Below are 27,268 nucleotides of genomic sequence, written 5' to 3'. Positions count from 1 at the left end.
ACCACCACTACTTTGGAGCAGATGTTACTATGCTACTTCTGACACTCCTGTGATTCCTGCTTGCCATGCTTGCTTATCAAAAGATGCTCCTGTGTATTTTCTCCAGCATGAAGAAACTGCCAGGGACTAGAGGACCTTGGCAGCATCTGATAAGTTTAGTGGTAAACCATGTTGAGCTTTGAAGGAAACAACCCCCACACACTCCCTGAAGCTTGGGAATGGGCTACCCTTAACCAGGGCCCCTGAAGAACAGTGATCTGCAAACACAAGTTAGAACAGACTTAAAGCTGCAGCTAGTGCTCATCTTCCCTTTTTTTCATCCTGTGATCTCAACGGTTGTGCAGACTGTTCAAATGGTCCTTCATTAGATGTCAACAAAGGCTGGGCTGACTGCTGAACTTCCATGTGAGGCAATGGAGCAGTTAGAATAGCTTTTTTTTTCCCCACCCATCTTTCCATGCCACACTGCAAATGCCTGGTAGGTACAGCAAGGACATAAATTAACTTTTTTTGACTCATATAAAAGTTCCAGAGATAAAATTAGGAGACAAAACCATCTTCAGTCTCATAGTATAATGGATACAAAGCAAACAGGTTTCCTGAACTTTTTATGATTTCCAATGAATAATCAAATACATTCAAGCACTCTTACATAAATATGTCTTTCTCAAATACAATAATTTTTAATTTTTGGTACAAGAGACTGGGATCCCAATCTACCTATATACAAACAGCACAAAATTACAAAAAGAAAGTTTATCTAAGTCAAATTTCTTAATTTTTATTAAATTCAAAAACTGCAGGAAAAAAAAAATCACAAGTTTCTAAGTACAAATAAAAACAAATCGGCTAAAATAAAATGGTTGTCAAGTTAAAACTCATTTTCCATATTTTTCCCTTCCTTGATATTGCCCACAGTACCATCAGAAATCCTACAAGTGCTTTAGAAATTGATTTTATCTTACCAATATGATAGTAAACTGTAAGTTTACTACATTAAAAAGCAAACCGTTTAGGCACAAGGTGGCAGAAGACATAAGCACAAATATCAACCATGCTTACTTAATTTGTCAGTTGGAATTCAGGTGTGCTAAAGACCTGCATGGTATTGTATTCAGAATGTCAGAGCTTAGTCAGTGAAATAAGGGCGCTTTTTTTTTTTTTTTTCCCTAACACTAACAGTTGGTTGTGTCTTTTTTCATTACAGAAAACAGACAGAAGCTGTTTAAGTCAGTGGTATACCTTATTGGTCAGTGCCAGTGTTCTGGCTAGAAGAGTGGCAAAAGTGACAAAATGGGTTCAAGCACCAGAGAATGAGAAGTAGAGAAGCTGTAGTGTGAAAAAGACTGGTTCATACTTGTGTTGCCAGTGCAATTAATAGTTTGGTGACCACCTGCTAAGATAGCATGACAAGCAGTCACATGCTATTTGAAGGTATCAGCTGGGCTAGGTCATCAGCTACTCTCACAACAAAGCAGTGATCAAGGTGAACAACTAACATCTGCTGCTCTTCCAACTACACCTAAAGGAACTGTCCAACTGAAAATGACATCATAACAAAATTAAAACAAGTAGTATTCCGTAGTCCAGATTCTACCTTTTAACCATAATTTGATACTTGTCATTCTAATAACAGGTGCAGTTCCACTGTCATTCATAAATACAAAATTTTATTTGCACTTCATTAGTTTAGAAAGACCACAATGTTTTTCAATACCACAACATTCAGGACACACCAAGTTATTCAAATATGTAACTACTGATTTACCACAGCTAAAACTAAACAGTGCATTTTAATAAAAGATATACCAAAGATATAATTCACAAATTCATTATCAGACAAAAACCTAACACAGTATTTGCTTGATGGGAGTCATTTCCACCATTAGGAAAGAAAATAATTTTACCGTAGGTTCCCTTCCCCCCAACCCTACAGATGTCCAGACAAAGACACATATATATTCCTTAACATAGGAAAATGTATCATCTCAATTTTTTTTTTAAGAATTTGTCTAGGACAGAGGTGTTGCTTTTTATACCTTCTTTTAGAGCTTGAATATATCTTCATTCTTTTATTGAAACTTAATGATTCTTGCAACCAAGTTTATGTTAACGCAGAAAATTATATATGCTATTTCAGAGTGCAATCTCAGATCTGCACCAGATGTGATGTCTTGGTACACAAAGAAAGGGTGCAGCATTAAACAAAATAAATAAAAGACTGCCAAAAAACTAAACTTAGCTTTTCAATAAATCCAGTCAGCAGAGGATGCTACAGCCAAAAATGTTTTCACTACATTTAAAGGAAATATAATGCTGATTATGGAAGCTTTTTACATAAAGTCCTCTGTTTTTAAAAAATTTGTCTTTAAAATAGTTAGCAAAGCACCATATACTTATCTTCATACCAGAAGAGCTTCTGCCTGCCTGTTTATAATAACAAAGAACTATTACAACATTTATGTCAAGAATAGGTATAGATTTAATTTCTCCTCCTCCTCGACTGAAAGGGTGGTAAACCCCCACCAACTGTACAGTATTTATAACACTGGGGAAATGAATTTCATCATTGTGAGGGAGAGGGGTAATAATTAAATGTTATAGCTGAATCCTACACAGGATTGCATATTTGCATATTTACAAGTTAGTGTGTAGCTCTGACTCGAATAACAAAGTGCAACAAGAAACTGCCAAATGATTGTAGTGCAGAGTAGTACAGATACTTTCTTTACCCTCCTGCTCCTATTTTTCACTCTGTATGGAGTAACAAGTCAACAGCAACGGACATGTGGCCTTGGAGGAGGCAGTTCTGGTGGGATTTCTGGCTCTGGTTGCAGGGACAGGATACTGTTGGACAACTCATTTCTTATAACATCCAGTGGCATCTTAAAGAAAAGAAAAATCACCTGTAAACAGTCATCTGCATAGAACTCGGCACAAAGAGCTCGTTTTAAGAGTTCACTGTCAGCCAAAGCCTCAGTTTAAGGATCTTTTGGTTCTTATTAGTGAACTACATTCAAGTAAGTTGTGTTAAGAATTTCTTTCAGAAAAAAGTTACAAAATGTTGTTGAGATAAAGCCACTTCCTAAGCCAATTACAACAAATCACAACAGAACTGCCCACAAATGAAAGCAGGCAAATGTACAGTCAGCTGCTGATATACAGTGAAGTTATAGGAAAGAGGAAGTATGGCAAAACCAGATACTTACCAAATTCAACAGCACTATTTATTAAGTGAAGTGTTCAGCAGAGTCTGTGGACTACATCATGCCCACTACATATTAACCAAAAATTTCACCTGACTGGGTGCACTCACCCTCTATGTCTTCTCAACAAGTACCTGCAGTCATTATTATTTAAACATCGACCATCTGTGTGGTCAGAGGAACTACCACCTGAATATTTTACCTTTTTCAGAATGTCATCAACAAGTTTTAGAAATATTTCATCCACATTAAAATTATCCTTGGCACTTGCTTCACAGAACCGCATCCCAGTTATTTGCTGTGCAAACTGATGGAAGAGAAAATAAAATAACTACATGAAGAAACACACAAACAGCCAGCAAATATACACTGCTCATAAAACCTTTAAAAAAACCACCCACAACTTTCCATAAATCTGTGACTGAAGTCTAATTCAATTAGTAATCCTGAATCTCCAAGGTACAGCAAATATTGCCACATATAGCTAAATTTCACTTAGAATTGGTTTACTGGAAAAGTGTGCTGCATTTTTCCAGACTCAAATCTGTTAAATTAGTGTATTCAGTTGACACGGATTGCTGAAGATTGCCAAAAAGTGAGAACTTTTCAGAACAGTTAATCTCAACCTTATTATTAAAATGAAGAAAAGGGAAGTACAGATGTAAGAATCATCCTTGGCTCTCTAACAAAAAATGCTTCACTTCCAAACACATGATGGGTAGCTGAAGGAAAATGTTTGAGTATGTCCATACTGATAGTGTCCTGATCAAGACAGTGCTATGAGTGTCATGTTAAAATGTATTCTCTTGGAAGAGAACGAAAGAAACATGAAAACAAAGGTGAGCCAAGTAACCAAGCAGGGTTCCTGTCTGTCCTAAAATACTACTAAAAAAGCAAACATCTGTAAGAAGGCTCACAAAGATGTCCTGAGTAAAGATATCACCATTTGTGATTCAAGCCTTCAAGTTATCCTTTTTAAGAGCCCAAAAAGGAGTATCCTCTGCACTACAATGTAGTGTAAGCCAACTTGCAGTTTACTTTCTTTAGATCAAAGACAGAACGCTCCAGCAGGAATGCATATAACTGCACATTCCATAAAAAGTAAATACCATATGGATTTTGACAGAACACCACCACTCTCAATATGCTCCTTATGTCTAACAGTCTGAACAAGAGTAGCCATAGTCCATCAGCAGCAACGCCACAGCAGTTTTGCTTCTAACAGTAACTAAGAATTTGGTTAGACCCATTCTTACCTTTTCTCCCTGCTGCCGAGTAATCTCTCGATCAACTTCACAGTCCAGTTTATTTCCAACTAATAGAAGCTCTGCATCTTCTGAAGCATACTGCAATTAAAACATTCTTAATTAACTAAACCTAGAAATGTAAGATTTTGTAATACAAACACAATATTAAAAAAGGGCAATCCCTCTACTAAATAAGTAACCACACCTACAGAGTTTATATGAAAACATTCTTCCCAAACATTATTTCAAATGTTTTCAACTTCAATTTTTAAATTCCATTTTTAAAATATGACTTGAGAAATAGCTGTTCCAGTTTATCTAAGAATTAACATAATGACCTTATTTCACAAACAGAAAATAAAGCTTTTTTTTTTTCTCACCAGTGCACTGGTAAATGAGTAATGTTACAGATTTCCACTGACACTTCTAACTGGCACAATTCTAGTTCAAGGAAGCACGAGTAGGCAACAATTTGCAACAAAAGCACATTAATGTTAAATTCTGGCTAAAAGAATCCAGTGAAAATTAGTCGGCATTAGTTTAATAATCCTATATCAATGCTGGTAAAACTTTTACAGAGTACTGTTGAGGAATAAAAATTGCTTCTTTAAAAAAAAAAAAAACAAACAAACATGTAAAAAGAAAATACTTAAGGCCTACCTTATCAATCATTTTCATCCATTTTGGTAAATCGTCAAATGTTTCCTTCTTGGTGATATCATACACCAAAATAATTCCCTTGGCACTTCTGTAATAAGCTGAGGTAATGCTGTTGAATCTCTCCTGACCTGCTGTGTCCCTAAGAAGCAGCAGCAAATATTGGCACAAATATTTCACCAACTTGCAAAGTACATAATAACTTTGTCTACATTTTAATAAAAACACCCCCACACTCATTAGACACTTTATATTGAACTTTTTCTTCTATATGTGAGAATTTCAGGAAAAAAAAAATGTAGTACTTTTATCATAAAATGTTTTTGTATCAGGACTACTTATCCCATACTAACTTCACCAAGAAAGGCCACCAAACAGTTCTACATGTGTCTGAGAATGAAGCTGTTCAATGAAAATGTACCAGCAGATGAAGCTGGTTTTGTATTGTTGAGGTTTGTGTTTTTTTGGTTTGTTTTTTTAACAGCCCTGAAAAAATGAAAAAAGAAATGGATACATGCTTATCAAGCACAGCCAGACACCCAACTATAAAATGAGCAATGTGCTGGTCATTATGATTTGAGCTTTCAGAGTCTTTTTGGATCAATCACAGCAATTCAGTCATGGTTCTAAAACTAATGTAGAAGCTATTGGCAAAAGTGAGTGAAAAGAGTGAGCAATTGCTATGTGGTACAGCTTTTGAAAGTAGACACCTGGCTTTAACACTTACATCTATTAATCTGAGGTGTTCAGATAACATTTCTACTCTTACTTTCAGCATTGTAGATATTTCAGACAGGGTGCCTTTACACTGGAGACTGTTTTCCAGCAGTGACACCATGTTGCCCATACTAGCTATGGCTTATATTCCAAAGTGGATGAGACAGAAGGGTTATTTTTACTGAACCATGAAAAGCTGTGAACTGCTTTTAATTATACCATCAAGCTTGCTTATGGAAGATTTTTGGCAGTTATACTGAAAAAATAGCTGGTGTGTACCCCAAGTCTTAAAATGTGACTGTTATCACAACTGGAAAGTTATATGCTCCAAAGCAATCAAGCATTTGCTGCTTGAGTTCTGCCCTCAGAGTCAATGGATAATTATGAAATTCCACTGTTAGAGCAAGTCAAAAGACGGACCAAAATTAAGAGTGGATGGGGAAAAAACCCTGTGTGCATGTGTGTGTTGGGACTCAACAGTTCAAAAGGAACTCCCTTCAACAGTCACATTTTAGACAAAAGGAGGAGAAGGATGAATTTGGGAATGAGATTAACAATGGAGACCCGAAACACTTGTTACCAAAAAAAAAGTCATGTTCACAAAATGCCACATCGATTGCCCTGAAGAATTAATTCTTTTAAAGTCTATGCACAACAAGTAGTAGAATAAACTAGCACAAACTGTCTTGCTCTTCACAAACTCTTTAAGAATTTCAACTAAGCAGGTTTAAAAGTGAAGTATTTAACTTCCTCCTGAAATCACCACAAGTGTACTTGATAGCAACAAATCTTTGCTAGTGATTTCACAAAGTAAAGCAGTGTCCACCAGAAAAAGATTTGAAACCTCTGTTTCATAGATTGTGGAAAAATATTTACTAATACTTCACTGCAAGCCAATGGCAGTGCAGTATGGGGCAGAAGAGAACAAATTCCTATTGCATCCATTTTTATTTCATTTTTATTTAAATCCCATTCTCTACTCAGAACTTCAGAATTACATTCGTACAAACCCTTGAGACTCTACAGAAGGTAAAAACAGGTAGCCTGTTTCAATAAGGTCCAGCTCTAGTAGTATTTCAGACCAGTTTTAGATGGTTAATTGGTTGCTTTCTTATCACTAATGAGGCATTTTTACTAAAGCAATACAAGTTCTAGCAGCTGAAATTACATATATAAGTATCAACTCTACTTTCTCTTCCCTCTTCCATTACTTATTTGCAATGGTCAGATTTGTTTTTTGAAAGGTCCTTTGGATGTTCACTCCTTGAAAAAAATCAAAAATTCTAGTATGAACCGTTGATTTTCCACATATGGATAACATTGCTTTAGTGCTTATGAACAGACTTCTCAGAATTATGACCTTGTAGAGCTGCCTCTGCCATCTGTTGCTAATCCAGCCTACCAATTGAGCATATTAAGGTTGGTATCCCTTTACTTCCATCATTCCGAGAAGACATAACTAGATGGCAGGTAGAAGGGCATACCTGATGTGGAAGAACGCATCAACTCTAGCTTTGGCCAGAATAATGGAAAAAGTTGTGTGGCTTTTTTTGGTTGTTGTTGTTGGTTTTTTTTTTTTTTTTTTTTTTGTTTTGGTTTGGTTTTTTTTGTTTTGTTTTGTTTTGGTTTTTTTTTTTTTTGCTGGCCAGTCTTCCCCCTCTTCTCTGTGGCCCTACCAAAATGCAGAAATAAAGGGGCTATTTCAGTCACCTGGCTGTGCCTTCAGGTCAGTGCTGAGGACCTTTAGCAACTCCATCACAGAGGGGCTACCACATCACTCAGTTCATGCATCAGGAAAACCAAAGGGAAATAAACACACCAGTGTTCAGCTACCCTCCCTGCCCTCTCTGAAGACAGTTATCAACACATTGGATAAGCCTAGGGGTAGACAATGGAGGCAACTACGCAACATTACACTCTACCACTCCAGCTACCTTCAACTCCGCATTTACCTTTGCTGAGTGCTGTGTCTCCAAGTCTACCTGGGTGTTATCAGCCTCTCCTCACCCCACAACACTCTCAGGGTCTTTAAAAGTTTACTGTATTCCCAGGCTGCTGCTCCTCTCTGCTGCTGGACCCTCAGGTCCTGTGCTCCCCTTCGTGTAGGTCTTTCACCCAAATATCACACAACTTGTAGTCTGGCTTGCTGGTTAGTCAAGACACATCACATGCTGTGGCCAGTTTAAAACATCCATGGACAGCCTGGCTGCCCACTGCTATGTTAAATGGCCAGATGGCCACTGACTGTCACCTGCCAGTCACGCTAATTACAGTGGATTATGGCTGACTTTGCCTTGCTTTAAGTCACTGACTTCCCGGCACTTCACACAACCAATGCCTCTACTGCTGCAGCGAGTTTAACTGAAACCAGTCAGCAGGTTTCTGATTGTAAGCATGATATCCTAATCCTCGTTTCCTTTGAAAAGTGGAAGAATATAAGCTGAATTTGCTGCCTCTAAGCTGACACTAACATTGTACTACCCTTCAAATAGTAAGGTGAAAGCTGGAAAACTATTTCTGCAATTAGTAGGTTTAGAATGCAACCCCAAACTACCTAAATAAGCTGCAGTCTGAGAAGACTATCAAATTGATCTTTCATATGGAAAATCTCATCTTCTACCACATGCTATCTTATTTTTCATTAAGATGTGCAGTAAATGCTTCCAATACTGAGGAAGAAAAGACAACCCCCTAATGCAGAGCTAATATTAAAAGCATATTCAACTTAAAATGTCTTCCTTTCATGTGTGCTGCTGGAGCAATTGAGTTTGTTATACTGTTTTCATCGATGTATTACACTCCTGCAGCTGGAGTATTTTACTGAGGATAGCTATTGAAGCACTAGTGGAAAGCAGGAAGAAGAGATGATCATTATTAACTGGGCTAGCAGTACGCAACTCCATGAATTTCATGAGTGATACTAAGTGCTGTTAGTTCTTTATTTGCTCTGATCAGCATCAAAATAATAGAATAAGTCAGTTCAATTTAATTCAAACTCCAGAAGTCCAAATAATAAATTACTACAACTTATCAATGATTTAGCATCACTAAAAAATACAACAGATTACTGTTTTTTTAATGCTAAAATCAGGGGGTTTTTACTGATTTTTTTTTTCCAAGAGATTGCTCTAATGGAAAAACACTGATATTTCTAAATTGCAATCAGAAACATACAGCATATGACGCCTTGACCATCTATAATCTGCAATAATAAAATCCTACTGTTTGACTGTTTTTCTGCTTCCAAAACAGAAACTAGACATCACTCCAAAAATACAAACAAACATTACATCAAACAAAAGCAAATAATAAAAAACACAAAAAGCCCATTTTCCAGTGCTGACTTGTCATGTTCTCACTATTTCAGACTGCATAAAATACAATACAAATACAGTTGATGTTAATTAAAATAGGTTTGGATAATTTTGTTTTACATAAATGTTCTCTGTGACTATCTAAAACTGTTGCTTGAAGCAAACACATGCACAGACTCAAAACTATCTTTGGCTCTGAAGTTTAATTAATTTTTTATGACTGGCAGTGCAAAGTGGCAATAGAAGGGAAAATATTTTTAAACATAAAAAATTTAACATTGATTTAACACTTTCACATGCTCTGTGCTTTTATGGAATTTATAATATTTTTAAAAGTGGTTTTAAGTCATTTTAGAGGTTAATTCTACTTGTCAAGCTGAGCTTTCTCCTCTCATAAAACACAAATATATTTAAGATCTTTTATTATACAAAATAATTTATTTCAGAGGTAGTGAAGAGAACAAACTACCTTCTGTTATATTCTAGGACAGGTGATCTTTTCCTCAGACTACTCCTAAACCCAGAGAATTTCCAAGACAACAACTGCCCATTAAAAAACACTGAGCTGGCAGAATGTGAACTTTTTACGAGAATGCACCAATTTAAACCACCCTTAGCAGCAAATCGAGACTGCTTTTTTTTTGCCAGGTCACTGCCTTCCTTGGGCATTAAGCCTGTAGAATTTCCAGAGGGTCCCTTTGGCTCTCCAGCAAGAAACTGGGCACAATGGCAGGGCATCACAGCTTCCAGCAACCAGGTCCTTTCAGAGGGGAAGCCAGAAGTGACGGCTGCTTGTGTCAGCTGAGCACCCAGATGACTCAGGTGGGAGGACAGAGTCAGACACCCTACTGTCCTGCCGAGCCACTCCCGGCACACCTATGCTTCAAAGCATAAACGTGGAAATCCTACTTTTTGGCCTAGTTTTCAAGCTTTGAAAAAGCACTGATTCACAGATGCTCGGATTCACTCAGAAACACTATCCAGTAGTTCTAGTTACTGCACCCCACAGCCTGAGCTGCATGCGTGCATTCCTTCTCACAGAACATACGAGCTTGTTTCAGCCAAGAACTGCAATGCAAAACCAGATTTACTGTATCTACTACTTCTGGCTGCTCAAGGGGCAGTACTACTGTTCCAGGTGGCACAGAAAAGATGGACACTACTCTGTGTCATCAGTGCTGCTCTACCATTTCATAGTCAAAGGAGCAGGGGCTTGTTTCCTGACTGAAAGTCAGGGAAATAAGGGAAGAGGTACTGTGAGGTAGCAGGGACCAGTTAAGAACAGGTAAGCTAGAGGCGAGAGCAGACACCTCTGTGATCCTTAGCACACAGCATCCCATTGTGAAAGGAATATGGGGGACAAACCCAGTTTGTATGCTAGTCTGCTAACAGCAGCAGGTGCGAAAACTGCCTTCAGAAGGACATCCTGCACACCTAATTGCCTGATATATGTAACACAGTACTGCTGGTTTTTGATAAATTTAAGTGGTAGAGCTCTGTGGAGAACACTCTGCTGATTGAATGGCCAGTAGAGAGACAAGTCCAATGACAATAAAAATATGAAAGTTAGACTTTTTTTTTTTTAAACCATTCTTGCTTGATTTTTGAAGTAAAATCATCAGATGACTAAAAAAAATAATCAAACTTTGATGCTTCTAAACATAACCTTAGTCATTTTAAGAAAACAGATAAGCATAAACTTTAAAAATTATCTGTTTAACAAATAAAACAATTTTTTGTAGTAAAGTTACTTTAATCATTGTATATAAGACTACCAGGAAGTATAAGGCAACCTTAATTCTGTCTCTACGTAGGTATGAAAGGAGACTGACTTAGAATCAGCCATGCAACTTAAGTCTGTATTTCTAAACTTCTGAGTGTTTGACTTGGTGAATTGTTTTCCTCTCTTAATCTAACAACTGAAAGTACAGTAAGGAGCTGATGGAACTGGGGCTGTTTAGCCTGGAAAAAAGGAGGCTGAGGGGAGACCTTATCGACCTCTACAGCTACCTGAAAGGAGGTTGTGGTGAGGTGGGTGTCATTCTCTTTTCCCAAGTAGAAATTATTAGGATGAGAGGAAACCACCTCAAGTTGTGCCAGAGGAGGTTTAGATTGGCTATTTGGAGAAATTTCTTCACTAAAAGCGTTGTCAAGCATTGAAAGAGGCTGCCCAAGGAAGTGGTTGAGTCACCATCCCTGGAGGCATTTAGAAGGCATGAAGATGTGGCACTTAGGGACATGGTTTAGTGGTGGATTTGGCAGTGTTAGGTTAATGGTTGGACTCAGTGATCTTAAGGGTCTTTTCCAACCTAAATGATTCTATGATTCTGTGATTCTATGACAATAAGAGTTTATAAATAGGCCCAACATACACAACATAATTCAGGATAAATTAGCAAAAGGAGTGCTTATCAAATTGCTTTTCCAAAAAATTAGAAGTATACCAAGACAGTTTTAATGACTAAGTATAACAGCAGCATTTTAACACCCAGTGTTGGAGAGAAGTGACACTTCAGAGCAGGATGTTGTGCTCATGGATTTTATCATATTATTATAAAAATATTATCTATTTACATTGTGGTTTCTCCACCATTTTAGAAGGGCTTCACACAGGAGTGACAGTCCCACTTGAGCAACCTACCAATTTTTAGTTTTAAAGTTTCCTATATCCTACTAGCATATTCTCAATATGTGGAAAATAATGGTTTAAACATCTCTTTTCCAACAAAAGTCTCTCATATAAAGTATTTATTCAACATGAACAAATTGTTTGATAAGCTTAGCATATTTCATAGCAAGAATTCGTATCAGGTGTACAGTAGCATCTCCATATCAGAATTTTTTGTTACCTCTGTCAGCTCCAGCAGACCCTGGCTAACTGCTGGCTCAACTGCCAGCCTTGTGGTCACAGGTTTCCAAACAGGGACAGATGATGGATGAAGACATGCCACTAACATTCAAGTGTTAGGTGACTGATGATACCAAAGATGAAGCAGCAGTTAACTCAGAGGGAAGCAAGACAGACACATGGTGTGACAAACAGAGTTGATGGTGACCTGCCAAGAGGAGTTAGTAAGCTGAATTCACTGCATCCATGTAGTTAAGAATGAGAAACCACCAGAATATCCCCAAAGTGTAACAACGAGTATATTTAGAGCTATATTTCCCCTTTATGGATTGTTAGCAGCTCTAACAGTTTAACTACAATGCCAATTATGCATCACGCACTGTTAATAAACCAAAGTTAAGCTTCTACAAAGTAGTATATAAGATTAATGTATAGAACATAGCTGGTTTATTCTCTCATAACAATGTTTATGTATTGTACTACTCTGTAAAACGAAGGAGCTCTTAAGCTCAATAATTTCTAAACAATAAAAACTGTATTAATCATTGACATGGAGAATCATTGTCAGGAAACATGTAACCTACTCCAGAAAGGAAAAGCTTAGCTCAGATTTTGAGCTTTCTGTAGTAGAACATCGGTACCAGTTAAGGTATAGAGTCTTATCTGCATGGGATCATTTTACTTCTCAGTGCTGTTTAGAGTGGATATAATTTACTTAGTCTTGAATGCACTTCACTTTAAAGTTATTTAATATAGTGTCAAAGAAACAGCACTTCCGACACCAAGTTTTATTAAAACAGTTTAGAAAATACTTCACAGTTGTTTTATAATTGCCATTGCAATAAAGCTCAGTTTTAAACAGTCCAGAAAATAAAAAAACAAAATGTACTTTCTCTAGTGTCTATTTAACACAGTCACCTTTCTTTGTTTGTAGAACTCCTATTCTTTTTCTTGTGTAGGTGATACCATCCTTCTAGGAAAAGGGCTTGAGACCTCTGTGATTCATTAACATTTCAGTAATTACATTTATGTCCTATTTCTAACTTTTCTCTCCTTCTCCTCCTTTACCCTCACAAAAAAAGTCTAAGAGCTATTTGGTTTTGCTGAAGTCTTGTGGGAACTGAGGAGAGGAAGAATACAGAAAGAGCTAAACCAGCTTATAACAGTTAATAGTATTAGACAAGCATATTAATTCATGCTAGAACATAAAAATTAAAACATACTGCTGGTTGCACATTTGTTTTACTTACCAGATTTGTAATCTAATTTTCTTTCCTCTTAGCTCTACTGTTTTGATTTTAAAATCAACACCTATAAATAAAATACAGTAAACAGAAAAGTAGGAATAAGAAGCAAAAGTAACGAGGGTGTAATTTTTTTTTTTCCCTTTATATCAACTTGTAATAGTCTGAACAAGCAGAATGATTTGCATCACTATGGGTCATCTCAGGAACATCACGGGGATTTGACAAATGCTATATAGCCTGTGAGCCATCCAATTTGGCAGCATCACAACATAAACCTTCCACTTTGTGCAACACTTCCAGCAGCAGGTAAACCCAACATAACAGTAAAACAACAGGCACAGTATGTTTGTTTCTCCCCTGTTCACCTTGACTGTCAAGGACAAGCCTGCTCTACTTCCTACTGGCACAGATGCCCTACAGGCATGGAGCGAAACCAATCCCTCTGCCTGGGGTTTGCCCTCTGTGAAGTGGGAACAGTACACATCTGATTTCCAGGCTAGATGCTTAGCATCTGTAAAACATTTTAGTAGAAGTGCTGGAATTGTGGTTGGTTTATGAAGAAGTTTGTCAGCACTGTCATTCTTAATATTCCTGCAAATGTATATTAGCAAACTGCTTAGATTTAGAGAGGGTATTTGACTTTTAAAATTTCTTTTATACCTGTATGGCACTTCTATCTATCATCTCAAAACTCTACCCATATATCAAATGCATGCTAAACATCAAAGATAGGACCATGAATACCTTGTTATACAGAAAGATTTTACTTCTATTAAAAAAAAAAAAAAATGCTGGCAATCAACACATAAGACACACTATGGTCAGACAATACCTAGCCACAAAAGATTACCACCTCAACTACAAGAATATTTCAGGGTATAAGTGTCCTAGAATATCATAGCATTTGTAGATTGTGAACCTGTTCATTTTAGTATACATTTGTATTATGATTTTTGCTTCGGTTCTTTCTTCTGAACACCATCCCTCCTAACAGTGCTAAATCAAAAATGGGGAAATAAAAGGACAAGAGAACATAGTTCAGACTGGTACACTTAAATTCACATAGAAGTGTAGAAGCATAGTGTTGGAAACACTTTTGCTATTTCACATACAATTGTATACCAAATATATGGATGAAAGTGAAGAGGAAAAAAAAAAATGTATTTTCTCTAACAAAAACTACACATTTTCCTAATGTCTACCAAACTGAGTGTCCCCTGCTGATATTGTTAAGTCAAGACCAGATTGTAAGTTCGACAGAAAGGACTGAACTTGGCCCCTATATAAAGCTTTTCAAAACTCCTGAAAATTTAGGTAGGGGGGAAAAAAAAAAAAAATGCATTTTACACCCTGAAAACCAGTTATGCGTTGTTGACTTGGCATTTATTTCGAAGTGCTTTTAAAGATAGTTATGTTGATAAAGTTGTTGGTATAAAACAATAAAAGGGAAAAGGGACTAAGTTTTATAAAAACTATATATACTTTACTAATTGATATGTAAAGAATACACTCAATTCTACTTTTTGTTTGCAAAGCAGGCTGCCACTGTTCAGCTAAACTAAATAAATGGAAGGATCATGATCTTCAATCTCCTAAACAAAAATCCCTTCAAACAGCTTGCAGTTGCACATTATGTAGTGATAAAAGTATTGGTTATCACCACAACATTTGTCCTTCTCCTCTATGTGCTTAGAAGTGTCTAGCACACTTATTCACCAATTCTTGGAGAGCTATTCAGGACATACAATGCTTATCTGTCACTCACCAAAATGTATCACATTTAAACCCCAGTAGGGTTCTTGGGCAACACAGGAGCTAAATCATTGAACTGATTTGTACTATATAGTCTACAATTTTAATGGCAATTTTCAAGTATTCATATGCAAATTGAGAAAAAAAAATTAAAATTTCAGAGCATTTATTAATCCTAACTTTAAGAAACATTTTTCTACACTTTTGAAAAACCATCTGTGTTAGTGTAAAAAGAGAAGATAGTGAAATGATCCAGCTATGCTCTACTAAACAAAATGTGGGAAATAAGAATTCTTGTAATTACTGATGTTCTATTAATGAGTCTGTTAGGTGGCTTTGCTGTGTAAAGAAGAAGCCCTACTGTCACAAAAACCCCCGAAGTGTAAACCATCTCTGGTCCAAAATTGTGTAATAAAAGCCATCAAAGGAATTTCATGTAAGTTTCACCAACTCCACCAACATAACATTCTTATTTTTACAGAAGTGAGTTATACACTGCTGTCTTACACAAACCAAGGAACAAAAAGCTTTTGTGTTTTTTAAAAGGAAAAATAAATAGTGAACTATGGAGAGAAAATCCAACTGTTCTAATAGAGTAAATCTTCAACTAGGGACTTCCTGGAACTAGAAGGCACAACATATGAATGAAACAAAGTGGAAAGAAGCCTATGTATTGAAGACATGGTTTCAAAATAAATAGTATGTCAACAGCATTCTTATTTCAAAGGCAGATCTTTCTATTAATCATCTTAAAGTCATACCATGAAACATTTCCCTACTGTTAAATTTTGCAGCGAACAATGCAAACCAGTAACAGTTTTGGAAAAGCAGATTCTTCTACAGAACTGTTTAAATCATTTAACACTTAAGTCAGACAGCTTTCCAGAACTAAACAAAGGCTGCTCAACTGCTTTTTATAATTAGTAATGCTCTGCAAGCATCAACACAATACTAAAAGCTTCATGTCTGCCAATACCAAAGAAAAAAATCTGGCAACTTTCCTTTTGCACATGAAGAAGCAAATTCCTAAACCTGTCAGGTTTCAATACCATGTTTCACCATAGACCTGCCAAAGTTAGTGCTTTGAGTTTACATACAAATTAGTAATTTAATTAAAACACAACCACAATAATTTGTTTTCCACTTCAAGTATCATCTCAAGTTAAGTAAAAGTTCAGTGAAACAAATTTCACTTGATTAACATAATCAAAAATACCTAAAAAGTTTTGTTATCCATACAATTGCTACAGCTATTAAAAACAAGAGGAAACACGGTTAATATTCTCTGAAAGTCAATCAGGAAACTAACCCTTTCCACTATTACTGGTAACACATACTTATTAGTCATACAGAGAGCTAGACAACTGCACCCTTCCATTCACGTATGCTAAGCCAATCTTATATGTTCTTTACATTTGCAGCTGTAGAACAGAAGATTTAGAACAACTGCTGAAAACTCCCATTCTTCAGCAAAATAACTGCAAACAGTTCTTTTAAGCATCTTTATTCAGCACAAGATAGAGAAGGTATTAAATCTGCTCTTAGAAAATGCTGTGGTTTTTTTTGAAGAAATGTTTTGTAATACTACACTGTTGACACCAGCAATATTTGATAAATTCTTTAAAATCCTTGCTTCAACAAACAGTTGCACTAAACAAGATAGGTGTTTCTCAGTGTTGTTAAACCTAATTCTAAGACCTGTTAAGTACAGGCAAATTGTCAGATTTTTTTCCAAGTTTCACACTGTTTGTAATGATACTGGTAGCCCTTGCATAGTTACTACTCCCTTAAGCCAGATGCCAAACCACAACTAACACCCAAGTTTATGAAAATTGTGTTTGCTTTGTGTTCAAGGTCACCAGAGGCTGCTCCAGTCTCAAAGCTACGTGGCTGCACACACAGTGGTGTTCTTGAGTGTGTGCACTGACAGACAGGACTTACTAACCCTGGCGTAACTTTCCACTTGCACAGCTACACCAACGTGTTCCCCTCTGTGCACCTCCAGGTATGGTGGGTATCCCCTAAAAGGATGTCAACAACAGACAACACAAGTCACTTAAGCATCTTGTGTCCTTAATTATGCAAATAGAACCAAAGGCACGATTTTATACCTAGTTCAAGATGAATCAATAATTACTGTTGACAACTGCATTAAATCTGAATAACGCAACTTGTAAAAAGAAAGGATTTTAAAAGACTCTCTTTAGCTGCTACTACACCTACAAACTATTGCTGGTTTGCATGCTACATAGTCAGCATTTTAAATGCCTGCCAGCAAATTTATTGTCAACGAATAACCAAATGTACACATGCCACGGAACCAACAAGCGCATGTGCTTGTGATCATACTGAAGTGTTCCCTTTGCCAGGTCAGTGATGTGAGAAGAACTAAAAGGCTTATCACAGTCTCCCCTCCCATTAAAACATTGGCCTCCTCTCTGTACATCAGGCTTGAATGGACCACAGGCAATCAACGTGTTCAGTTTTTTCTAGAATTATTACACTTACACCCTGAGTAAATACAGACCACCACCTCTTTTTTTATGAATTAAAGGTATGCATTTTGGATATCAGATTTTGACCCCCATTTTTTTCTGGAAAGGCCTTTTTCAGGAATCCAAACACACATCACATATACATATAAGAACTAATGGAAAAGGCACAAAAGTACAGATCTTAGCCTCTGGCTTATGTTTCTGATTTGCCATCTATTAAGCATTTCGAATTATACTGATTCAGCTTGCCCTACCACTTAAAACTGCAAATGAGTGGCTGCCCTTTCCCTGCAGGTTAAATATATGTCAAATAAGGTAAGATTATTAGTTAAGGATTTTAAAAATTTTATACAAAGCACACTGCTTTTGTTACTAGTACATGATTAAAAATATGCTTCATGCAAATGAGGATATTATTACAACATGCACTCAACTGAAACTATGCTTTTTCCAGGGAAATCAAAGGGCTAGTAGAATAGAAGGGGTTTTAAAAAGTATATTAAACACACAGATAAGCAAATTGTCTGCATTCCTTTCAAAATTAAACAGCCTTAAAATAAAGAGAACAGACACACAAAATAGAAGTGCACTAATGAAGTTCTAGATAAGTGCAAGTTGGTGAGGATGACATATCTTCTCACTGAACCAAACGACACTGCTCCAAACTTGAGACTGAAATCCAATAAAAAGGAAGTTTAGCCCAGAACAGATTGTAATATATTAATTTCTTTCCCCAAACAGGAACTAAAAATTATCTACTAAATCACAAACTGAAACACACACAACTGGATCTAGCCTCTCTCTTTAAAGCTAAAAGAATTTTTTTAGAAATGAACAAATAGTGAAGAAACTTCTCACTATGCCTTTTGCGTTTACATTTTCAATGTTTTGGGGGTTTTTTGTCTAAGTGGCAGAAAAAGGAAGTAGAATCTGTTTTGTTTAATGCACAGAGTGACCCTTCAGAGGCCAAGATTTCCTGATAATGAAGTTAAAGGAGGAACTGGGAAAACAGATTCAAATAGAGGACCAAAAAAACCCTCCAACTAAAATCAATTCCAATAGATTAAATTTTCAGAGGCCTATCAGTGATTTGCATCAAAGCAATTCAATCAGTGAAAAATAATCAGACCGTGTTTAAAGAAACACAATCAGTTTAAAAATTCAGAGTTTATATACTAAATAACCATCACAGACATCATTCAAAGACTATGACGGTTTATTTAATTTGGACATCTGACAGCAATGTAGAGACAAATTTTCTTACTTTCGCTACAACTGACGACTGAGGTCACATGATTCTTGAGGTAAGAATCATCTTTGTTAGTCCTGGCCTGTGACTAAATACAATACAATACTTGCACCTATCCAGAAAGTACTGAAGTCAATGAAAAGATGCTCAATAGCTTTGATACTGATTTCTGCCATCTTGCTTGGAGGAGGAGGTAAGCAACAACAAAAGGTACATGGGAGGAGAGAAGGGAAGGTTATAAAAACTGTTTCAAGAAAAAAAAACCAAAACAAAACCCCCAAAACATTGTATCTTATTTTAATTGAATCTGTAGGTCATGCAATCAATTTTAAAACACAGTAAAGCAGAAATACCTCTTTCAAAATGCGTGTTATAAATTTAAAGATTTAAAAAAGAGATTTGGAAGCATTAAGTGTTAGTCAGATACCAGTCAGTTTGGGGATTATTTGAGAGGCAGGTAAAGTAGGTTGTCCATAAAGCTTCAGTGCGTAATTCTAGAACGATTAACATGCAGACATTTGAGACTGCTTGCCTAAAATAAAAATGTGCCCATATCTCAACTGGCAACTGTGCTACAGACCAGAATGAAATAGATACACTAACAACAGGGGAAAAAAAAAAGGTAATATACATGCAGTGACTAAATTCTGAAGGTGTAATAATAATAATGAGTTTTCAGGAAACTGTCAGTAATTTTTGAATGTCCAAAATACAGATTCTAAACATATCAGATTCTTGGTACTTTCAAATTCAGTGAGAACAGAGGAAGTTATAATTTCTTTACATTCTTGTGACCAGTAAAATTATAAAGCCTTTCACAAAAGCTAGGCTTTTGACACAGTTAACGGTACTAAGTTCAAAGCATGCACCAAAATTTTGATAAACAGCATGAGGTAGAAGGGGAGCTTGGGAGGAATGAGACTCTGTGACTTCCTGAACAAGCCTTACTTTCAAAACTTCTGATTGCAGAACAGGAAAACATAGTAAGCTACTGGTCTACAGCTACCTGACCTGAAAAGAAAATTGAATATGAAGAAAAGTTAAACTTATTTAATGAGCAGCACTATCCAGACTCTTAAAAGGCAGAATCTATTTCAAAATGAGACTGAATTTAACATTTTGTTTGGGGTACTGAGTTTCCCACTCCTTGGGATATCAGAAGAAGTAAGTTGTAAAAGTGTTGCTATGTGCCGTTAATTAGTTGCAATCTTAACTGGGAATCCCAAACCCCTTTCTTGTTTAAGACTGCCCAGTGAAGTCAGTTTATGAAGACTTCAGGATTTTTGCGATGAAAGGCGCTCTAAAAAAGTCTGTCTCTTCCATTTTATGGTTTAGCTAAAACCACAGTGCAAATGCATGCACTATTTTCATTAAATGAACATTTAAGCTCACAACTCTGATAAATAAGAAAGTCCGTAACTGAGAATCATGTGGCCCTACTTTCTTTTTTTTCTTTGCTACTGACACGCTCAGCTGTTCACAGCAGGGACTGAGTTTGACAGCTGCATTCCACTTTCCTTGCAAACTAAACTCCCCATTTGACACCATTCAAGTGGCCTCTTCATTTGGCCTGCTGTTTTACTTGCGTATTCTCATATATGTACTGACTAGGGACTACAAGATACTCTGACAGTTCTGTAGTGTTGATATAACCCAGTACCTGAATATTTCTACCAGCTGAAGTTAACATCTAGTTTACAAATTAAGAAAAAGTCCATTTCAAATCTACTCTTCTTCTCAACCTCTTGTTAATTAAAAATGCCATACCTCCCCAAAACACTATTCCTGAACCCTGACAATTTATATCATCTACCTACCACGTTTTCCTAAATTAGAACAGTTTTGTTACTTTATGAGGATCCAAATGGTTAGGCTTAGAAACCAATTGCTGACTACACCAAATGCTGTAAAATAGGCTTGGTGGACACATCCAAGGCAAACAATGACTTGCCAGGTGCTTTCACCTGCCGCAGTCCTTGGTGTTGTTTACAAGTGACAACACTGCTCCTACAGGTAAAAGGCAGCTTCCAGGGAACACAGGCTTCTCTTACAAGTTGCATTTCCTAAACTTACAGTTACAGAACTGAAGACAAACAAGGCAGGTTTATACATGTTCCCCAATTACCTTAAGGTTCTGTGTAAGACAAAATTGTTTTCTGTGCAAGTTTCCAGCCTCTTGCTCTCTTCTATTTGTAGTCTGTCAACTAATTGCCACACACCATTAATGAGGTATTTGCTTTATTTACACTATTCTGCACTAGCCAAAAAGTCAATTTCTGACAACAGATATGTAATAATACCCTGGACATGCGAAGATAAGAAGGGTCAATTCTCACAGAAATACTTATCACTGATCAGAACGGTCTTCTTTTTCTTGTACAAGAGCAAAAATTTCTCAGTCCAAGTACAGAGCTGATTTTGGATATAAAGCGAGGACATCTTACTGCTACTTTGTCATGATGTGGTAAAGCAAGAAACATCTATTTCTATACTTTCTCCCCTCTCCCCACTCCAGCTAAGTTTTCAGTGCTACCTTATGGAAGGGGGGGGGGGAATAAAATCTTTGAAGAAAAATTAAAATTAATTACACTTGTCAGAAAGAGCCCACAGGCACATCCAAATGTAGTGAAAAGATAAATGTTCTTCTCGTTGATGCAGGATGTTTTTCTGAAAATTTTATGTAGATTGTTGCTAATTTCAGATTACATCAAATTACTAAACTTGATTTTAAAACATAATTTCTATTATGATTTACTGAAAAATTATTTTTCAAATGGTTGGTAAGCCACACATACCACGTTTACAGTGCTTCTGAGAAATACTGACTAGGTAACTAAAGAACGTAGGAGCAACTTAAAGGGTAGTTCTGAAAAATGACCAACTGATACTTTTAAAATTAATAGGCTGATACTTTTAAGTGAATATAATTATGTTATATGACAAGCTTACAGGAATGAAACTTAATATTTATGTTGTTAGTCCACACTTTTTAAGGATAAAGAGAATGAGGAAAGGGTTTGAATTGTAACAGAAACCCCAAACATATGTATGTATATATATAATTGTATATATGTATATATATCATATATATGTGTGTATATATATTAAAACCAGAAGCTGCCTTACTTGAGATTGTTCTGGTAAAAGATACACCTAACTTTTTCACCATTACTACTGTTTATTTGATGAACATTAAGCATTTTGCAAGGACTTCTTAAAATTTAAAAAAATAATTTTAAGAAAGCATTTTTAAAAGAATTGATAATGAAAAGATTGCCTAGAGGCAGCAGCTACTGAGCTCTGTAAATCTAATGAGCTCCCAGCTTTACATGCCATTTCATACTAACATCAAAGTAAGGTGAGACAAGGTCAAAGAGCATTGCTGTGAAGTAAAAGGAGTCTCACACCACAGTGCATTTGCATGCCACTGATCTGGATCCTACAGACTACAATTAGTCCAGAAGAGATCACAGGTCACAACGTTCCCACCCTGATCCACAACAAACCTTCTCATTACAAACTTAGCTGAGTAGCTCTACCTATGATTTCGCTTGCAAACCAGGATGGAAGGAAGCTTTAGTGTTTACAAGTGGTACTGTAGCTTCCTGCGAGTAGCTGAGAAAAGGCACCCAAACTGCTCTGATATTATCAAAGGCAAGGCCTTGTTGCTGGGATGTTTTCAGACCTGGTGGAAAATGAGCTGAAGGATGAGACTAGGCCTTAGAAACTTTACATACTTAGCCAGCATGTGGAAAAAAAAAAAAAAGCTGAGGAGCTCAACTTGATTTGGAGCAGGAGAATCAGCTGCCCGAGAGGTGAGACAATGCAGGACCTCAGGTTTGGGTGAGCAGGAACCTCAGGTTCAGAGATTAAAACCCAGAGAGAAGCGTAATGCCTGCGGCAACATTAGATGGACAGGAAATACTGCTGAGTACAGGAATTTTGTACATCTGTCAGGGAAGAAAAACAGCAAAGAGACTGGGAATGAGCTACGATTTGGTGGATGCAGGTAGGACAGACAACTGTGAGACTGAGCAGTAGTTGGACAGATGCTGGGAAGAAAACAGAGGCCTCTGACTATTAAATAAAGGGACTCTGATGAAAAAGAGGTGAGATAACACTTTTAAAAAATGGATATATTAATTATAACATCACCACTATGGAGCTCTTAATTAAGATGTATTTGTTTGGGAATATGAACTACTTGGGGTGGGGTAAGCAGCAAAGGCAAGCACTCTTCCTTCACTATCCATCTCTGAATCTTCTGACAAATGTGGCAATGAGTATTTACCCATATACCCTTGGAAAGATCATCCTTTTTCATGATGAATTTGGCATACTTGGTTTTAATTGTCAAGAGTCTGAAAAACCTCCAAGTGATAGTTTTGGATTCTGCTCCTGGGTGAATATTGCAGGTGTATGGGGGTCAGACAACAAATCTTAAAAAGAGATCAAAATTTATTTTCAAAGAAAGACTGTATGTTTGTTGACAAAGCTAACATGATGCTAATACTACCCTTGCACGAGCCTGATTCCATTATAGAAAAAAAGTTATCTTAACCACTCTGGATTTAACAGTGGCATGAAGAGACCAGTTTTACATCATTGTAGATACAAAGGATCATTTCTAAAAACAATTTCTTTGCCCAAATAAGTAATAAAAGTAAGTTATAATCTAATAGTAAGAACAAACATTCAGACTGAGCACATAAAATTGGAAACAGCAACATCTATTTCTCATCTGACAATCACAGGCAAAAGTCAGTAAATATTTGAGCATATTGAGTATTCTCAGTACTGTGTAAATAGCAGATTAAGTAGACACAATATTCTATGCAACTAATTTCATACCCAAAATAAATACATCAAAAGAATTTTAGATCAACAGCACATTGTGTGCCATTACGAATAATGTGCTGAAATCTGCCAAGTTATTTTTGAACATTTTCAAAGAAATTCAGTATCTGAGATGAGACTGAAGACACGTTGATGTGTTTTTATTATAGAATTTACTTTACCAATCTGGCAATGTAGTCTTCTTAAATTAGCATTAAAATACTGTATCTTTCTTAATTGAGTCCACACCTCCCTTTTCAGTGGGACCACTCCACTTTTCAATGACAGAGTGTTATTATCCTAAACAGCACATAGGTATAGGAGACAGCCAAAGTTTCTGGATATCTGCAATTCTTCCACTGTCAGAGAAGACCTCCGAGTAGCCTGTACATCTTCATATGAAAGGTTAACGTGCTAAATGTTGTTCTGGTTGGCCTATACTTCCACAGGTTTAGTATAAAATCATAAAAGTAAGGTTGAGACCATTAATATCAAGGTAAGGGAGTAAGTATGTATTCTAGCATTCCATTTAAAATATAGCTTTACTAACATAAGGTAGGTACAACAAATTTTAGTTATTTGTTTCACTGCATAGCCTTTTCAAACTTCATCTCAAGGTACATTCAGTTTACGTAACTTCCTCTGAAACTAGATCAGTCACAGGGTTTTCAACAATGTTTCAGAACATATCCTGCACTTGTAATTCTTGAAAACCACTGCAGTAAGTGGCAACAAGGAAAGAGCTTTATGTTTTCAACTGTGTATCAAAGTCTGACCTCAGGTTGTTTTGGAGTGTGAGTTATTTTCAGTCTATATGAAATGGAAATAGCAGAGGTTACTTCTTCTTAATCTATAGTGCAAAAAAGCATGGTGCAAGCTGACTGTGAAAACCTCTTTCATTTAGCAGTCAAAGGATCTGGGGGAATCTCAACAGCTCTCAAGTTTAGTCAGAGGACCTTGAAAGAATGCCATTCCTGTCAAGTCTTTCTACATGTATTTTGGCACAAGTTGACTTCCCTATGCTGCTTTATGTTGGCACACTTTGTACATCAAACATTACGTAATCTTCTGTCTAGCAGTATACCACCATTTATTTCCTGTTTCTTTTCTAAACTAAGGAAGCTTCTCTGCTTCAATCACTGTCTCAGTTATCTAACAAATCAGGTTTGCTTACAAGGCATGAGCCTGGAAGTCTGGATCAGGGTCCAGAGCACCTCCTTTCACTTCTAAAGATCCACATGAGGAAACTAGCCCCAGTTACAGAGAGCAGCCCAGCCTCGAAGGAACCCTTAATGTAGGTCAACCCAAAGAAGATGCATGCGAGTCCAAAACAATACATAGAATTTATAAAGAATGAGTTCCACTATTAGTTCTACTTCCTCAGCTGTAACTCTTATTTAATTAAATCTGTCCATCTACAGAAGCCATTAGCATTTCTTCATTACAACATGTCACTTGAGGATTAATGCCTCTGATTCTCTACCACTGCCTTTCTAACTTCTACAAGGTTAAGTTACCAACTTCAAAACAAAAAACATACCAACACTAACAGTGCTAATCTGCACTACCAGATTTAGATGTTTACATTCTAGGAAAGAATGAAACAAGTGATAAAATACGCACTAAAACTAAAGTAAGAGTAACTGTGTATTGTCACGGGAAGAAGCTTTGGATAGTAATAATTCAGCTTCTAAAAGGCAATACAATCACTTTCCATCAGATGCCATAAGTTTCCTCACATTCCAAGCTACAATTACATATTTTCCAATGACACAGACTTAACAACCGCTTTGCTGCAATACTCAAGAGTCCGACTCCAAGGATAGGACTCTAATAACAATGCAGACTAACTAGCTTGTTTTCCTCCCTTTACACATTTGTGTATTAAAAGTCAGCAGGCCTTAAATTACCTCCAAGACTCATACAGATGACTAAACCATGAATAAGACAGCATACTAACAGAACTAGGAGGTTGCTCTCCAGTTAGTTGTGTGAGGAGCAAAACACACAGCATGCTCAAGATGTACTACTCTTCAAGAAACAAAACATTAACTTCCACAGATCTAACATCATGAGGGGGTTCTGGATGAAGGCATAGCAGCAACATGGAGTTAATCAGACTGTGGTCTGGAGGAGCATTTGAAGTCCCATCGACTACACTAAAAACACACTGGGCAACTTTTCAACTCCCAAAATACTTCTGTTTCCCTGCATGCAACACCCCAGACTTGAGCACAATAACCTGTTTTACCAACCACCCCTAATTTTTTTTTTACACGGTGTTTTCTGTTGCTCGCCAGGAAGGCTGAAACAGGATACCCAACACCTTCTCAAAACTTGAAAAAGATAACTAGGACCTCCGCGACCTTTCCTTCCATCAGGAGCTGGGAAGTTTGACACCCAAGGGCTCCCTCGCCATGAACCCCTGGGCTTCCCACCGCGAAGCAGCCCACAGTCGAGGAACCCACCCGGGGGGAGGCAAGGCCGTTCTGGCGGGCGGGAGGCCGGGCGGGAAGGGGACGGGGACCACCACGCACCCCGATGGGGACGAGGGCTGGGAGGCCCCTGAGGGGAAAGCCTCGGGCCGGCATGCGGGAGGGGGAAGGCCGGAGAGGGGCCAGGGCAGGCGGCCGCCACACTGAGCCCCGCGTTTCCACGGCCGGGCCCAGGGCTCGGACACCCCGCTCCCCCGGGACAGGTCCAGGACCGGGACCGGGACCGTGGCGCGGCCCGGCGGGCTCCCTTACCCACGGTGGACTTGCAGGCCTCGCAGAAGGTGTCGTCGGTGAAGCGCTCCATGAGGCTGGTCTTGCCCACCCCCCGCGACCCGATGATGATCACCTGCAGCTTGAAGTCGGCCGGGCGCGGCGGCTGCTTCCTGCGGCGGGACTGCCCCCCGGAGAGCGCTGGTGACCCTCCCGACGAGCCCGCCCCGAGGTCCAGCCCGCCGCCCCCCGCCCTGCGCTGCGGCAGCAGCCCCGAGCCCGGCTCCATCAGCGACGCATGCGGCGCCGCGCTGGCGCCGCGCTCCCTCCCCGCTCCCGCCCTCCCCGCCACCGGCGCCGACGACTGCGAGGCAGGGGGAGGAGGGGGCAGCGAGGACGAGACGCGGCCGCAGCCCGGCCCCTGCGCCCGGCCCGGCCTGAGGGGAACGGGAACGGGAACAGGAACGGGAACGGGAACGGGAACGGAACTGCCGCCGCTGCCGCCGGGAGCGGCGCGCCCAACCCGCGCCGGGCCGCGCAGCGCCCCCTACAGCGCCGGAGCCGCGGCCCCCGCGCCGCAGTGCCGGGGGCGGGGCACGGCAGCCAGCCCCGCCCATCGCCACGCCCATCCCCCCCCGCCCGCCCATCGCCCCGCCCCGCCCTGCCGCCGGGCTTGCGCCGGCCGCGGCTCCCCGAAAGTTTTGGGGGGGGGGGGGGGGTGCGCCCCCGCGCCTCAGGGCGCGGAGTCCGACGGTAGCGGGGCCGGTCCCGCGTTGCCTCGGCCCCTTAAGGAAGGTGGACGGACTCCCTCGCTTCGGAGGCCGGTGCGAACGGGTCGTGCCGGGACGGTGGGGTCGCCCCTAAAATTGACCTGCAGCTACTGAAACAGCCCCCAGCCCCCGGTGAAGCCCCCGCGTACGGCCGCGCAGGCGTTTCTGGTGTTGGCTGAGGGGGTGCGTTTCGCTGCCAAATCCAAACCGAACGCCTGCGCCGCC

The 27,268-nt window shown here is 38.6% G+C and overlaps 1 protein-coding gene across 1 annotated transcript; it reads right to left on the bottom strand.

Annotated features, from left to right (window-relative positions):
- Window positions 1–1,653: 1,653 nt before the first annotated feature.
- On the bottom strand, window positions 1,654–26,798 carry RAB12 (RAB12, member RAS oncogene family). The gene is made up of 6 exons (XM_032987704.2): window positions 26,316–26,798; window positions 13,240–13,300; window positions 5,114–5,252; window positions 4,463–4,552; window positions 3,409–3,513; window positions 1,654–2,885 (listed from the first exon to the last, which is right to left on the bottom strand). Exons 1-6 carry the CDS (start codon window positions 26,560–26,562, stop codon window positions 2,772–2,774), a joined length of 756 nt encoding a protein of 251 aa, XP_032843595.2. The 5' UTR covers window positions 26,563–26,798; the 3' UTR covers window positions 1,654–2,771.
- Between the last annotated feature and the right edge of the window lie 470 nt (window positions 26,799–27,268).

The sequence above is a fragment of the Tyto alba genome, unplaced genomic scaffold (assembly GCF_018691265.1).
Source record: "Tyto alba isolate M040663 unplaced genomic scaffold, T.alba_DEE_v4.0 Super-Scaffold_27, whole genome shotgun sequence".
NCBI lineage: Eukaryota > Metazoa > Chordata > Aves > Strigiformes > Tytonidae > Tyto > Tyto alba.
The sequence above is the reverse complement of the archived record's forward strand: the minus strand, read 5'-3'. Positions and strand labels throughout refer to the sequence as shown.

Bases quoted from the DNA above. Each gene is read 5' to 3' on its own strand.
- RAB12 (XM_032987704.2), bottom strand. From the start codon at position 26,562: ATGGAGCCGGGCTCGGGGCTGCTGCCGCAGCGCAGGGCGGGGGGCGGC. The intron at 5,253-13,239 runs GTAAGTAAAACA...GCTGCTTCTTAG, and splicing joins AAAATTAGATTACAAATCTG to GGACACAGCAGGTCAGGAGA. The intron at 4,553-5,113 runs GTAGGCCTTAAG...TTTTAATTGCAG, and splicing joins GGATGAAAATGATTGATAAG to TATGCTTCAGAAGATGCAGA.